Source organism: Gymnodraco acuticeps, unplaced genomic scaffold, assembly GCF_902827175.1.
Source record: "Gymnodraco acuticeps unplaced genomic scaffold, fGymAcu1.1, whole genome shotgun sequence".
NCBI classification, from domain to species: Eukaryota; Metazoa; Chordata; class Actinopteri; order Perciformes; family Bathydraconidae; genus Gymnodraco; species Gymnodraco acuticeps.
This window is the reverse complement of record NW_022991973.1, coordinates 1,246,885-1,262,773: the sequence shown is the minus strand read 5'-3', so window position 1 is coordinate 1,262,773 and position 15,889 is coordinate 1,246,885. Positions and strand designations below refer to the sequence as shown.

Genomic DNA, 15,889 nt, shown 5'->3' with positions numbered 1-15,889 from the left:
TTGGAGGATGTACAGCAGAAGCAGAGAGTGACAGGTGATGATGGATAAGAGGGGACGGGGATGACATGTATGGCAGGGGTTGTTAGCATCATTTTCTCAATTCTGTTTTATTAGACGATATAACAAGAAAACAAGAATGACGTACGGCAGGTAAACACAATGAGAGCGAGATTGCTCTTAGTCCAGATCAATTATTTGTTTATATATATCCAGGAGGAATTGTCACCTTCTCTGATGGAATTTCATCAGCAGAAGGTTGTCACAATTAGACACAAAGTTCCAACATTTAATCAGTGACGCAGCTGAAATCCAGGATGTCAACGTTTGCTTCGGAGACAGCAGTGAAAGTGCAGTTGTTTTGGTTGGAAATGCCAAATGAACCCCTAAGGAAGCATCAATCCATGGTTTAGGGATGTTTATCTTTTGTCATTGTCCTTCTATTTATTTATCTCTGGGTCCAGGTTCTGAATGCCAGTGCTTCCATGCAGAGATGAGGACCATTACAGTTTTGGATAATGTTGTCATGGACGTGAGACTGAAAGAGCCAATGTGACATGAATGTTGAAGCAGCCATAAAAAATGGCCGTGGAGCTTACAGAGATCACTGACTGCTCACAGTGATCCTCTCCTCTCACACACAGACACATAGACATCGCTACACTCCCCCACACCCACTCAGACATGGACATGTACTGGCTCACACACACAGACCACAGGGCTTTGATATGCATGAGAGCAGCAGATACTATTGGCAGGTCTCATTTTCATAGTCAATTTCATCCAGACTTATAGCCCTCAGCCCTTTCTCCCTCTCTCTCCCTCTCTTTCTCTCTGTTAGTGAGTGATATATGGTCATGCAGTAGTATTGATTACAGCCCTCAGCTCAGTGGCTGTGCATTCAGTTCCTTCTTAAAGATTCAAGGCTGTGCTGTATCTGTGAAGCCGCTCTGTCTTTGATTCCATACTTTGTTAGACCTGATCACCTTAACTTAAAAAATAAACTTAATCTCAAACAAGCAGAATTGAATACATTGACAGAAAAGAGGTTGAGTAAGCATTTGGTTTCCTTAAAGGTCCCATGACATGGCAATTTCTACTGATCATAATTCCATTGTTGAGGTCTACTAGAATAGATTTACATTGTTCAATTTTCCAAACTCACATGTGTTTCTCATACAGTATCTCTGTATAGTATGTGTGTATTCACTCTCTGTCCTAAACGCCTTGTTGGAGCTCTTGCCCCCCCCCCCTCCCTGTGAGCCCTCTGTGCTCTGATTGGTCAGCTCGCCCACTCTGTTCTGATGAGTCCACCACCGTTACAGCGGAACATCAGTGATTATGTGTTACAATGGCGTTAGCAACCAGAAAATGACACCAGCAATGATAAACAAATGAGAATGCTGCGTGGGGTCTGGGTGCCGTGTTGGCTGTGAGTTTGTGTGTGTACTCACGCTGAGTTCAGGCTGAGAAATTTCGCAGAGCCGCAGCTGAGAAAAGAAAAGGCTGAGTGGGTGTGTGTGTGTGAGGAGCTACACGGATTGGTCCATTTGGACCTGGGCATGTTACGTCACTATACTCAGGAAGAAAAAAATGGAAAAAGAAAAATCTCCAAAGAGGCGTTCTGGGGCAGTTTTACTCCCTACAGGGTGTACTTTGAGGGTTTGTGACTCTGCAGACCGTTTACATGCAGAAAAAGCTACATAACACACAAGGGGACGGGTAATAACCGGAAAAGCATGACATGGGACCTTTAAAGTTTCCTCAGTTTACAGCCTACAACCGCAACCTTACATATTGTGCTGGTAAAAGTAATTGTATAAAAGTTACTTCTTGCTAGTTTCCAAACAATACCCCTTTTTTACCGGGTTACAGACCACATTTCCTATCACAATCTTATATAATGTCCCTCTCTTTGTCATCTCTCCCCTCCTCTGCTGTGTCTGTTCTCCTAGCGTACCAATTAAGGGTTTGCCAGCCTCCTCCAGAGGTGCCCAACGCTGACATGCTGATGGAAGACGGGGAGTTGGAGATAGGTGAGTGTTTCTGTCTTCCTGCGAAGCCTCTAGACATGTCAATTTGATGGAGGAAGCAAAGTTAAGACTTATAACTTTCCAGCCCCAATATCATCTTTTCATAAAGGGTATCCAACCTTACATCTGATACTCATTAACTGAACACAGTGAATACATCATGCAACACTTAATGTATATCTACTTCAAAATTGAGTTTTGAAACCACATGACACATAATGATACACTTTGAAGTCTTTGAATCCTTTTCTTGAATAAATATAGCAATAGCTCTGCAATAGAAATATTCCAGTGCAAGTAAAAGTCATACATACATTTACTCTTATAAAAGTACATAAGCATTATGGCTAAATGTACTCAAAGTATCACAACTAATAACGCGAGAATTTTTTTTTTTTTATCAATATGTTTATTGATTTTCAGCTTACAAAAAATCACATACATAGGATGAAGACATAGAGCCAAAAACAATACATATATACACAGGACAACTACTTTACTTTACATTAAAGAAAAGTAGCAACACTAAATTAAATTGGTACATACCACAAGGGCACTCTAATACATCGGCAACCATCCAGTTTTCCAGCAATAGGACCGTATTTCTACAGAGGATATCACAGTCATTTACATTTTACCATATTATAGCATATTATAGAATTATCGCATTATCCTGCCCCAGTTTCGTTCAGAAATTGAGATAGGTCGTTGTTAAATATATTTCTAATAATATATTATAAATATATATAATAATAATTTCCTCTCATATTCTATCGGAGTAGAGGTATTTGCTCTCTTATAACTTATCATTTATATCCATTTTGCGCGTTCAGGTGACATCATCAGGTACAGATGCCAGCCTGGATTCTCATTGGTCGGCAGTGAGATTCTAACTTGTCGCCTTGGAGAAAGACTACAGATGGATGCAGCTCCTCCAACATGCCAAGGTGTGTGTGTGTGTGTGTGTGTGTGTGTGTGTGTGTGTGTGTGTGTGTGTGTGTGGTGTGTGTGTGTGTGTGTGTGTGTGTGTGTGTGTGTGGTGTGTGTGTGTGTGTGTGTGTGTGTGTGTGGTGTGTGGTGTGTGTGTGTGTGTGTGTGGTGTGTGTGTGTGTGTGTGTGTGTGTGTGTGTGTGTGTGGTGTGTGTGTGTGTGTGTGTGTGTGTGTGTGTGTGTGTGTGTGTGTGTGTGTGTGTGTGTGTGTGTGTGTGTGTGTGTGTGTGTGTGTGTGTGTGTGTGTGTGTACAAATGTTCAGTACGTTGAAACTAACAAGAATAGTGCATTCTTATCTAACCATTGTTCTCCATTTATGTTCCGTCTACAGTCCAATGCCCTGCTCATGATGTCCGGTACGACTCGTCGGGGGTCATCCTGAGTCCTGGTTGGCCAGAAAGCTATCCTAACCTCCAGATGTGTTCATGGAGCATCACAGTAGAAAAAGGATACAATGTCACCATCACCTTTGAAGGTTTCCACACTGAGAAAGAGTTTGACGTGTTGGAGATCTTTGATGGTAAACAAATACAAAACAAACTGACATAAAGTATAATAGTGTTAATGTGATCACCATTAGAACAAAACACTGTTGTATTTTACTATTTCATTTGTTTCTCCTTATTTCTCTCACTCCTCTTCTTCCTCTCTTTCTCTCTTCTTCTCGCTCAGGTCTAACGGCCAACAGTCCCACTCTGGCGACACTGAGCGGCGACCTTCCTACGCCCTTCAACCTCACGACCTCCGGCCACCAGTTCCTGGTCCGCTGGTCTTCAGACCACGGCACAAACAAGAAAGGCTTCAAAATTCGCTATGTTGGTGAGTACCAAAGTATGTATCCCAACTTTATTTTACTACTACTTTATATCATGATAGTGCATGGAAATAAAGATAGAGACAGACAGAGAGACATTCTGAGTAATGGAGCACTTGGAGGAGTTTGTAAACCCTCTAAGTTGTGTCATTATTATAAGTTAATCATAAATGGGACTGTTTCTCAATTTTTCATTTTAGAACAAAGATTGTACAAGAAAGTGGATTAACCTTTTTTTTCACGAAACTGAGTCTCAGGGCTTCTTACTATTTAACAACCTATTAATGTGTCATACCCACTTAACGGGAAGAAACTCAGCTAACTGACGATATTAACAATTCTTTGTTAAACAAAACACAGCTCTAACGCAAAGCCTCTGAATTAGCACTAAGCGAAAAAATGCTAACACACTTAGCACAGAACTCACGGTAGAAATACTTTATTACTTATCGGATCTGCTCAAACAATATATCAGCTAGCAAGCTGAGATTCCACAGATTCTAGGGGTATATGTATCATCACTGAGCGATCAAAACTCGTGGCTGGGGAAGCAAACCCAGACATCCCACAACGTAGCTTTATGGGACCAAAATGGAAAATAAGTCATACCGTTGCTGTTTTCTGATCAAAAGTTGTGTTCAATGGCATTAAAATGCATAACACGCTGCTGAAGGTTAATCCAATGTCTCTGTGTCACTTTGAAATGATTACTGATAATCCATCATTACATTTTTGTTAAAAACTGAGATTTCATTGAGCTACAGCCAAGCTTCCGGTTTTGGGCATTCTGGCTACGCATCACCCATTCACCAATGGGTAATGTTTAGATGGATTTTAGGAACTTCCCCTTGATTCTATTGGCTCTAACGGTTCAAAAGAGGTGTCAATCATCAAAATCGACGAGGGGGGCCAGAGATATGGAAAACCCACCCAAATGGCCCCAGAAGTGTTTTTTTTCTTCTAAATCTCTCTAAAAAGGTCAAATGTCACTTGTTTTGCATCAATCTTGATACAGGGTACTTATTGTATGTTATAGTTTGGACTCCTAAAGCTTTTAGTCTACTATCCCATCATTCAAGGGTGTTTTTCACTATAAGTAATGTTTTTTTTTTTTTGGACGGACACTATCATTTACATTTTTTTACCATGTTTAATCTGAATTTACTTTAAAATAAAAAAATTCTATATTGATTGGGCCTGCTAATTGTAGACTGTTGGCTATTAAGCCCCTTCACGTGGGTAATGAGGCTTGAGTGCTTTATTCAAGGGGCATATTTTGGCATTTAAGGAGAGGCGTATTACCTGTTCAGTTAGCTTATTCAGTAGGCTGCTTCCTTAACCTTTAAAACACCACTGTTCTGTATGATGAATTATATGCTGAATAATAACAGAAAAGCCTCCTCTGTAACCTTCTGTGGTGGCTGTGATTAATGTGAGCATCTGCAAGGATTGTTAAACACATGTTGTAGGTTTTCTAATATAGTTTTTTTTGTCTTACACAATCAAACCAGTATTTGAAACTCTCCCATTATATTGACCATTTTGTCAAATTAAGACATGTCCCCATTTGTTTTCATGCTGTCTTCTGATTTAAGAAGAAACGTCATCTTTGTAACAAGATAAGCTGGTATTGCATTAGAAAAGAGTCCTTGTGAGATTGAAGCAGCAGTTTAATGCCATCAATCTTAAAATACAGTAAAAGGAAAGAGCCTGGACTGAATCTAATCAGCGGCAGTCAGCTCATCTTGTTGCTTTTCCTGCAGTACATGCTGGCACACCAACTTTTAATGCTGTTTAGAAATATGTTCTGTCAGACAGCTTTAATTAGAAATCACTGACACACTGTAAAAACCATGGGCTAGCATAATCATTTTCATTTTGTATCTTCAATGCAAGGAAAACACAGTAAAAGCAACAAAACTCCCACTAACTCACAAGTTGTCCTTGACCATTTTGATAAGAAAACACCGCACTGATGAGGCTGGGCCAGTGACGGAGCAGAGGGACATAAAACAGGTTTATCACTAATAAATAAGGTCAGTTAAGAACTTGTGTTTGGGCCTGTGTCCAATTTGAAGAGTTACAGACCAGGCTATTTGCCAAAGTCAACATCTAACTGGACTCAGGCCCGGATCATCTTATGGTTTCACTGAGGAGCATAGTGCCCTAAGGGTCTGCTCATCAGAGCTGGCTGATGTGCTTGCTGACATTTTTAACCTGTCACTAGCACAAGCTTTTGTGCCCACCTGCTTCAAGACAACCACCATAGTTTCCCCTCCGAAAGAAAAGCACTGTGACCTGCCTGAATGACTATCGTCCTGTTGCACTCACCCCAATAGTGATGAAGTGTTTTGAGAAGATAGTCATGACCCACATCAGGAAGAACATTCCAGACACCTTGGACCCTCTGCAGTTTGCGTACCGTCAGAACCGGTCTACTGACGACGCAATCAACACCGTCATCCACACCACCCTCACACACTTAGAGGGCAAGGATACATATGCAAGGCAAGTATATGCAAGACTCCTCTTCATTGACTACAGCTCAGCCTTTAACCCGGTCATTCCCAACACAAAACTCTCTGCTAAGCGCCCTCACTCTCGGACTGACACCTGCTCTCTGTAACTGGGTTGCTGAACTTTCTGTCAGACAGGCCCCAGTCAGTCAGAGTTGGCAACCGCACGTCAGGCATTTAAAACTGTAAGCACAGGGACCCCCCAGAGCTGCGTGCTGAGTCCCCTGCTGTACACCTCTTCACACACGACTGTGTGGCCTCCCAGAGCAACACCTGTATCGTCAAGTTTGCAGATGATACGACTGTCATTGGAATGCAGACAAGACCAAGGAGATGATTATTGATCCACGGAGGAAGAGGGTGCAGCACACACCACTCTACATAGGTGAGACGGAGGTGGAGAGGGTGAAAACCTTTAAATTCCTCGGAACCCACATCAGCGAGGATCCTACCAGGTCTCACAATGCACAACAGAACATTCAAAAATCCCAGCAGAGACTGTACTTCCTAAGGAGGCTGAGAAAAGTTGGCATGCCATCCAAAATACTCAGCAACTTCTACAGATGTACAGTTGAGAGCGTCCTTACCAGCTCCATTACAGTCTGATATGGAAACTGCACTGCTCAGGACAGGAAGGCACAGTACATCTCAGGAGCAGCCTTCCCCTCACTTCAGGACATTTACACCACCAGGGTCACCAGGAGAGCACACAACATCATCAGGGACAATACACACCCCCAGCACAGACTCTTTACTCTCCTGCCATTAGGCAGGCGCTACAGGAGTCTGAAATCCAGGACCACGAGCCTGACAAACAGTTTCTACCCACAGGCCATCAGGCTGATGAACATGCTACCCCCCCTCAAACACACACACACTGATTGAACTGTGAGTGCTACACAGACACACTGACACTCACCGTTTGCACTACCTACTTTAACAATGCATAGTGCACTTGTTGTCTGCCGTGCAATATTTATACACTGTGAATCATGTGCAATACAACTATTTATATACTATTTAAATATCTTTTAAACTGCTGCTACTTATGTGCCCTTTCATGCTGCTGTTGCTGTGTGCCAAATGTATTTAATTTTATATTCCTGTATTTTACTTGCGTAGGGTTGACTCGCAAAGTAAGATTTTCATTGTATGGTGTAACTGTCTGTTTACTGTGCATATGACAATAGATATCTTGAATCTTGAATAATGAACCTGCTTGTAACTTTGTTTATGAAATACTGACATTGCGTATAAGGAGACAGAGACAGACAGAGAGGGATCATCTATGAACAAAAGACAAAATATCTGCTTAACTTGTTGCCAAGTGTTTTGCCCGCAGCTACCAATATTGTCTGGGGTAAAGTGAAAATGTTTCTTGGTGGAGGAATATTGCATTTATAGCCATTGATTTGTGGACAGTGTGTTCGGCAAAGTCTCTGACATCTACTGTAATTCTACTCATTGATTGTTTGATGGAAAAACTCTGCCGGGAGAGACTTATTATTTTTCTTATTTAGCATTCATACAGCTTGTCGGATCCTAATTAGCTGAAACACTTGGGTTGTAAGACGTGCTGGAAAGGTATAATTAACGTTATAAATGGGCTTGTTAATAATTCTGTTCACAGAACTTTTAGTTTAGCCCAACACTTGTTTTGAGATAAATTACTTGGAGTGATGACATCCTACTTCATCTAATGTCTGTAAATGCAACGTTTTAAATGCACAATGCCCAATTCAAGCCATAATTGTGATTATAATTTAACAATTTACTCACAAACAAGATACATTTGCTATCAGTCCATTATCGCTTGGCCTTCTGTCATGTAGTAAATGAAGTAGTGAGCCATGTTAATAAAATAAAACCATTGCTGATTGTAAGGTCAGCAACATTTAAACCTTTAAAATAAGACTTTGATTACAGAGTTGGTAATTGTTATATTAATGCAAACCTGCATTTAGACATTCATGCTGTGTGAATCAGATCATTGATCTGATGATGCACACATTTGTTTTCATAGTCTGTTAGATTAACAACAAGATTGTTATATGTTAACAGCATAGCACTGTAGTTTTGCCATGGTTGTAGAATAGCACTGTATAATAGTAGTAAAAAGTATTTTTTTCTTGGTTTCTAACATTCTACTTCCTGTTTTGGTCTGCAGTGAACCATATGTGAGGTCATTTTGAGGTCTAAGTGTTTTTTTTTGTTTCCTCCTCTCCAGCGCTGTACTGCTCCACCCCAGACTCTCCGCTCCACGGCTCTATCTCCTCTCAGAGCGGCGGCCATATTAACAGCGTGGTGCGCTGGGCTTGTGACCGTGGTTACCGTCTCATAGGCAACGCTACAGCAACCTGCCGCCGCACGGCACTCGGCTACCACGCATGGGACTCTCCTGTACCTGCGTGTCAAGGTTTGTTTATACTTCAAGCTAAGTATTTTGTATAAGTGATGTTATATGTAAGGTAATGTGATGTAATTATTTCAAACCATTATAAATATGAGCTTGAAAAGGTGCGAGTAACCTGGAGAAAATATATACAAATGTTTTTTAAATGAAGGATTGATGGCAGTCACATTGTCGCCCAATCATTCTGTCATGTTGCCAACCATTTAAGTGGAATGTTAATTGAGCTAATAAAATAATTTGACAGTCAGATCAGATTTCTAATTGACTTGTTAATAAAGTAGTTGTTTGAATTGCCAATACAAATGTGTGTTATCTGAGAAAATACAACTAAGTTTATCCATGCTATAAAACCATGAAAACTTATTTTCTTCCTTTAAGCAGCTTGTATCCTTTTTGCTCCAAAATTAAAGTACTGCACATTCATATGAGTAGCACATTCAGTGGGTGTGGAAATGCCACATGAAGATGCTTGTGAATGCCGAATATAATTCATGTTATTTAGTCATTTAAAAACAGCAAAACAAAAACACACCCTGTATTTTAATGAATACTGTTTCGTAACCTTTTATTTTCTTCCTATTTCAAAGGGTATTTTCAGAATATACTAGATGATGTATTTTGAAGACTATTAAAGGAGTTGCACGCTATTTTCTTACACCACACTTCAAATAGTCATAGAAAGGCACAGCTTGTAGTTGGTATTGATAGAAAGTCGAATGAAGGATGAATAGCAGATTGTCGACAATGTAATTACACGCTGTGGTGCCCCACCAACCAGTCTATTTAATACCAGTATGGACTGTGGAGCAGCATTTTCTGTAAGATGGATGTGTCTTATTAGTTGGAACTGAAGATAAAGCATCTCTTGATTGTATTTCTTTAGTTTGATGTAGGGTTGCACATCGTTGACTTTTTACGATACCAATACCGATACCACTGAACGATACCGATACATATCGTGATACTGAAAAATAATGTAATCATCCCGCAATTACTCCCATGAAGCGCTTTATGATATAGTTAACATGTCAAATGAATATCAAATTCAATTGTGGGACTTGGACCTTTTAGTACTGAACAAACAATGAAAAACATGTTATCTATGAAGAAAACAGACTCTGCAATATCATTTATAACAACCATCAGGTGTGAATAGTACATCTTGTCAATGGAAAAATAAAATAGCACCAGTATAATCAATATTTAACCTGAGATTCAACTGACCAGAGAACACACAAAGTGTCATGAGATCTCGGCATTGCACATAAAACAAATAGCATTTTTAAAATCAACATTTGCCTGATGAAAGAAAACAAATCTCATCACAGTTCAGTTTTGTGCATTCATCTTCAAGAAGATGAGCATATCTGCTCTCTGGATCCAAATGGGCCCTTTCACAGCGTAGAATATCACCTGCTGAACTGAACACTCTCTCGCTTGGCACGCTGCCTCCCTGAACACAAAGGTACTTGGTTGCCATACGAGACATCATTGTTGGAGGTTGGATGTGTTGCCACCTTTCCCAGAAATAAACTTCTTGCAGTGGTTACAGACCCCACCATTCAAAATGGCAGTCATATGCAGCCACACTTTAGATTTCTAAAGTGACTCGTTTGCGGAGTTTCCACGGCGAAATTGACATCGTAATTCCGACGGTTTGGGCGCGAGTTTAAGGATATTACGCCTCACTTTTATAATTTTTTTTAAAAAGTATCGAAAAACCGGATCTAATTTCGGTACGGTATACCGTAGCCGCCAGTAACCGGTATTTCGGTAATACCGGGAACCAGTATGCACCCCTAGTTTGATGGCTTCATTACAGAAAAAACTTGCGGTTGTTTAAACATGTATTATTGACTTTGAATCCCCACAAACAATTTGGACAAGTAGGCTACAAACCTGCTTCATGACAGACATAAGTGTGTGTTTGTGTGTGTCCCTTCTCATGTTGTGTATTTGTCCTCCCCTAGCTGTTTCATGTGGGGCGCCCAAGGCTCCTCCAAATGGAGGCGTTTTAACAGCCGACTACTCCGTGGGAACAAGAGTTTCCTATTTCTGTAACGACGGGTACAGACTCTCCAGTAAAGAGCTGACGTCAGCCATCTGTCAGCCTGACGGGACGTGGAGCAACCACAACAAGATACCACGGTGTTCTGGTGGGTAACACTTAGATGTCAGCGGAATATTAACACAAATAACAAGTCCTCTAGTGTCATAAATGTTTAAATAGCAATAGCATGAATACAAATGTAAATATGAAACTGCTGTGAGATTAATTGCATCAGTTACAAAGAACTTATTTAATATTGCATACAACATAGTTCAATCAAAGGTAATTAAATTATCGTGCACTAAGTGAGATACTAGATTGTAAGCAACATATAATTAGCATACGCTCTGAGTGGCAGCTATTTTTGGCTAGAACATTGTTATTTAAATGGTTCATTGTTATGCATCTGTTTGATTTTTTACAATGGCTTGGCCCCACTCTCAGCCGGCTTTTTAATATCTGACACAATTTCAAAATGGTAATTGATGGCTGTTGTTTAAATGAGTGTAATTTTCATGTTATTTCTCGCACTGTGTCTGTCTCTGTAGTGGTGGTGTGTCCCAGCATTGGCTCGTTTTCTTTGGAGCACGGCCGCTGGAGGATAGTCAACGGCTCACACTACGAATACAGAACTCGCATCGTGTTCACCTGCGACCCGGGATACTACAGATTAGGCCCCGCCCACATCCAGTGCCTATCCACTGGCATGTGGAGCTGGAAAAATGAGAGGCCGCACTGCCAGAGTGAGTAAAACAAAAACACTTGGCGACTGCAACTGCAATACAACATCAGAAACGAGCCAGCAATCACGCATATTTGAATGAGGATTATTCCAATTATTGAATCAAACTGTATGTGTTTACGCTTAGAATGAAAAGACTATAATCAAAGTATAATTAAAAGCTATGATAACAATAGTAGTAAATAAAATAAAAAACATAATTGAGTACAATTTTACAATTTAAGTTAAGTGATTAAAATATTGTCTATAAAGCATCCTTAAAAAGCCTGGCTCAATAGGTAGGCCTACGTTATAAGTTTATATTTAAAGATTTATATAGTTCCAGCTGTTCTCAGATCCTCAGGCTGACTATTCCAGTGTCGACTATTTACCAAAAGCTGACTCACCAAAGTGTTTGGTCATTTTAGAACAACAAAATAATTTCCAAACCTTAACTCATTCAAAATTCAAGATACCTTATTCAGGGTTCGTACAGTCATTGAAAACCTGGAAAAGTAATGGAAATTCAAAATGCAAATTACAGGCCCTGGAAAAGTTATGGAAAACAATATTTTTACCAAAGTTTTGGAAAAGTCAAATATAATTTACATTTTATCTAATCGCCGAAATAATCTGCGGTCGCGAGCTGTTTTGTGCCATCATGACGCGCATGGTGTTATGTTTTAATATGAAGCGCGAGCTGTGTGCTCGAGTCTTCCTGCCTGTCGGCTGAACTCTGCTGCTCCGCGATGAGGGTCTAAATACAGCAGCTACATTACCTACGGTGCGTTCGTTAACAGTAACTGTGCGGTCCGGAGTCACTGTGGCACAGACTGGACCGCTGGTAAACAGCTGTTAAGAGTGGGCCGTTCAGGTGTTCAGAGCAGAGCTCCCTGTCGGAGCGGCAGAGCGTGATGTGAACTGAAATGTTTTTCTGTCGCAATATTATTTAAGGAATCGTTGAGCTAGCTAACTACATTGTCATTATATCTGCTAACGTTAGCTTTAGCCTTCGTTTTCTAATAGTTGTTTTCATAGGCTATAAACAGAGGTTGTATAAGTATAGATATTGTACTAGAGAAAAAGTAGAAGTACTCAGATATTGTACTGGAGTAAAAGTAGAAGTACACAGATCTTGTACTTTAGTAAAAGTAGAAGTACTCAGATATTGTACTGGAGTAAAAGTAGAAGTGCACTTACCTTGTACTTGAGTAAAAGTAGAAGTATTCAGATATTGTACTTGAGTAAAAGTAGAAGTACTCAGATCTTGTACTTGAGTAAAAGTAGAAGTACCAGAGTGTAAGAATACTCTGTTACAGTAAAAGTCCTGCATTCAAAATGTTCCTCAAGTAAAAGTAGAAAAGTATTATCATCAAAATATAGTAGCGACAGCAAAATAAGTCCTTGTGCAGATTGGTCCATTTCAGAATAATATATATGATATGTTTTATAATGATTGATCATTAAAGTGTTCTCAAAGCTGGTAAAGGTGTAGCTAGTTGTAATGACACTGCTGCTTTAGTTGTTCTGATTGCTAAAATCCTCTGTTATTCCTAATTTTAAAGCCGATATTCCGTGGGGTCGGGGGCTCGGATCCTTGTCACCTTTTTCTTACCTGATGAGTTTGAATCCCTGACTACAGTTGCTTTAGCGTGTAGAACAGGGATCACCAACTACATTTGTCCAAGGGCCAAAATGTATCCAATAGACACTATCGCGGGTCAGCGATTTTTACATAGCCCAGAATTTTGAAGTTGTTGACCGGGGGGGGGTGTGCTAGTGGAGCACGCTCCGGCACTGCGAACCGCATAATAAAGAATAAAGCTTAGCAGACTCTTCACGCTAACGAAGGATCACTTCTAGGCAGGGTTGGGAGGGTTACTTTGCTGCTCTGAAAGTCATCAGAATACAGTTACGTGTCTTAAAAAAGTATTCAGATTACTTTTAGAATACTTTTGGAATACTTTCTTTTTCCATAACAGATGGGTATGTTTCGGTGAACAGGAGACACGTATTTTACTGTTTTAATGGCTTATCGAGAGCACAAACACAACATCTTGGTGTCATTCTGGACAGCTCCCTCTCATCTGCACCCACATAAAAAACATCACCCAGACTGCATTCTTTGTACTGCCTTAAAACCTTTCATTAGAATATGTTATGAATTGTAAGGTGTCCTTGGGTGCTTTGAAAGGCGCCCCTAAATAGAATGAATTATCATTATTATTTATTATTATTATCTGAAACGATGTAATAACTTTTAAAACTGTTTCCAGTCACTTGCCTCATGCATTCAGCAGCAGCAGGCCATTCACTTTGATGTTATCCCGTTATAAATGTCATCATTTCGATAATAAAGAAATGCTACATAAACGTTATCTTTCACATTTTATCTAACCATCTCCGTTTCTAACTTTCAATATATTTTAAAAGAGATCCCTCTCTCTCTCTAATCTGCGTGCGGGGGCGGGGCCTCACAGACACGCTGCATCTCTCTCGCTCACAGACATGCTGCAGCGCTGTGCAGTGTGCACACAGTTCCGCCGGTAATGAAGATTACATTTTGTGAGGAAACTTTTCCAATAAGTATTCCAAAATGTATTCACTTCAGGTTTACGAAAGTAACTGTAATCAGATTACTCGTTTTTCAAATGTAACGCCAGCTGAATACAGTTAGCCTACTTGATTTTTGTATTCTGATTACGTAACGCCGTTACAACCCAACCCTGCTTCTAGGCTACTGTCCCGCAGCTCCAGCCTCTCTGTTGGACTCTGTCGCAGCGGGGCTACTGCTGTGGTGCGGAGCGCACAAAGCAGACTCTTCACAACGAAGGATCACTTCTTCTTCAAGGCAGGGAAGGTTTCGCAGTATGCAGTCTACTGACCCGCAGCTTCTGCCTGTCTGTTGGACTCCGGTGCTGCACCTTACTCACGAGACGTTGTTAAAAAAAACGCACTAACCACTCCGCCAACACCACAGTCACCCCCGTCGTGCGGGCCGGATGAGAATGTCTGGCGGGCCGGATGTGGCCCGCGGGCCGCCAGTTGGTGGTCACTGGTGTAGAAGCTAGTAAGCCTACTATTTGATTTGTTTTAGATAGGCACAACATGTTTCATAATGTTAAAATAAACAACTTTCAGTGGTACCGCTGAGAAAGAGTAATTTTTTTTCGGTCATGGAAAATTAGGTCAATCAATCAATCAATCAATCAATGTTTATTTATATAGCCCAATATCACAAATGTTACATTTGTCTCAGTGGACTTCACAGTTTGTACAGAATATCAGTATGACAATACGACACCCTCTGTCCTTAGACCCTCACATCGTACAAGGAAAAACTTCCAGAGAAACCCCACAGTTTAAAGGGGAAAATGGAAGAAACCTCAGGGAGAGCAACAGAGGAGGGATCCCTCTCCCAGGATGGACAGACGTGCAATAGATGCCGTGTGTAAATTGAAAAGATAATACATTTGCAACATAGGTAGTCCAAATGTTTGGAAATGCATGTGTGTATAATAGGAAGATGAATCCACGAGGATATACATCCAGGACTTATGATCCAGGACCACAGCCACGACTCAAGATCCAGGACAGAGGAGCGCAGGATCATCCATGACTCCGGATCCCGGCGTATATAGACAACAAAAAGAAAGAAATGTGGGGAAGCTGGGTTAATCGGAACATGAGAGTACACAGGTATAGACAGAGAGAAGGAAGAAGTAAGATGTCCCCCGACAAACTAAGCCTATATCAGCAAAACTAGGGGCTGAATCTAATAAGCCCTAAATATAAGCTTTATCAAAAAGGAAGGTCTTAAGCGCACTCTTAAAAACGGATAGTTTTTGTACGCTCTCAGTTTGTACGTGTCAATGATGAATCTTCCACGCAAACCAAAGTTAGCCATGGAGTGCCACAGGGCTCAGTGCCCGGACCTATTTTGTTCACATTATATATGCTGCCGTTAGGCAATATTATAAGGAATCATTCTGTAAACTTTCATTGTTATGCGGATGATACTCAACTATATTTATCAATCAAGCCTGATGAAATTAATCATCGTATTGTCATACTGATATTTTGTACAAACTGTAAAGTCCACTGAGACAAATGTAACATTTGTGATATTGGGCTATATAAATAAACATTGATTGATTGATTGATTGATAGGGTGTCTGCCGCCCGAACACAAACTGGAAGCTAATTCCACAAATGTGGAGCTTGATAAGAAAAGGCTCTGGCTCCCATTGTACTTTTAGAGACTCTAGGAACAACCAACAACCCTGCATTCTTGGAACGCAATGCCCTAGTAGGACAGTAGGGTATAATGAGTTCTTTAAGGTAAGATGGCGCC

At 40.6% G+C, this 15,889-nt stretch overlaps 1 protein-coding gene across 6 annotated transcripts in view; it reads left to right on the top strand.

Moving 5' to 3' along the window:
- Positions 1 to 15,889, top strand: part of LOC117536136 (CUB and sushi domain-containing protein 3-like) — a gene marked incomplete at its 5' end in the record, with an annotated part of 197,257 nt that overhangs the window by 131,759 nt on the left and 49,609 nt on the right. For 3 of the 6 annotated variants that reach the window (XM_034200881.1, XM_034200879.1, XM_034200876.1), the window contains 7 exon segments: positions 1,953 to 2,033; positions 2,864 to 2,977; positions 3,353 to 3,541; positions 3,694 to 3,840; positions 8,579 to 8,767; positions 10,735 to 10,920; positions 11,363 to 11,557. In XM_034200881.1, the coding sequence (XP_034056772.1) occupies positions 1,953 to 2,033; positions 2,864 to 2,977; positions 3,353 to 3,541; positions 3,694 to 3,840; positions 8,579 to 8,767; positions 10,735 to 10,920; positions 11,363 to 11,557 (1,101 nt within the window). 6 annotated transcript variants of the gene reach the window in all.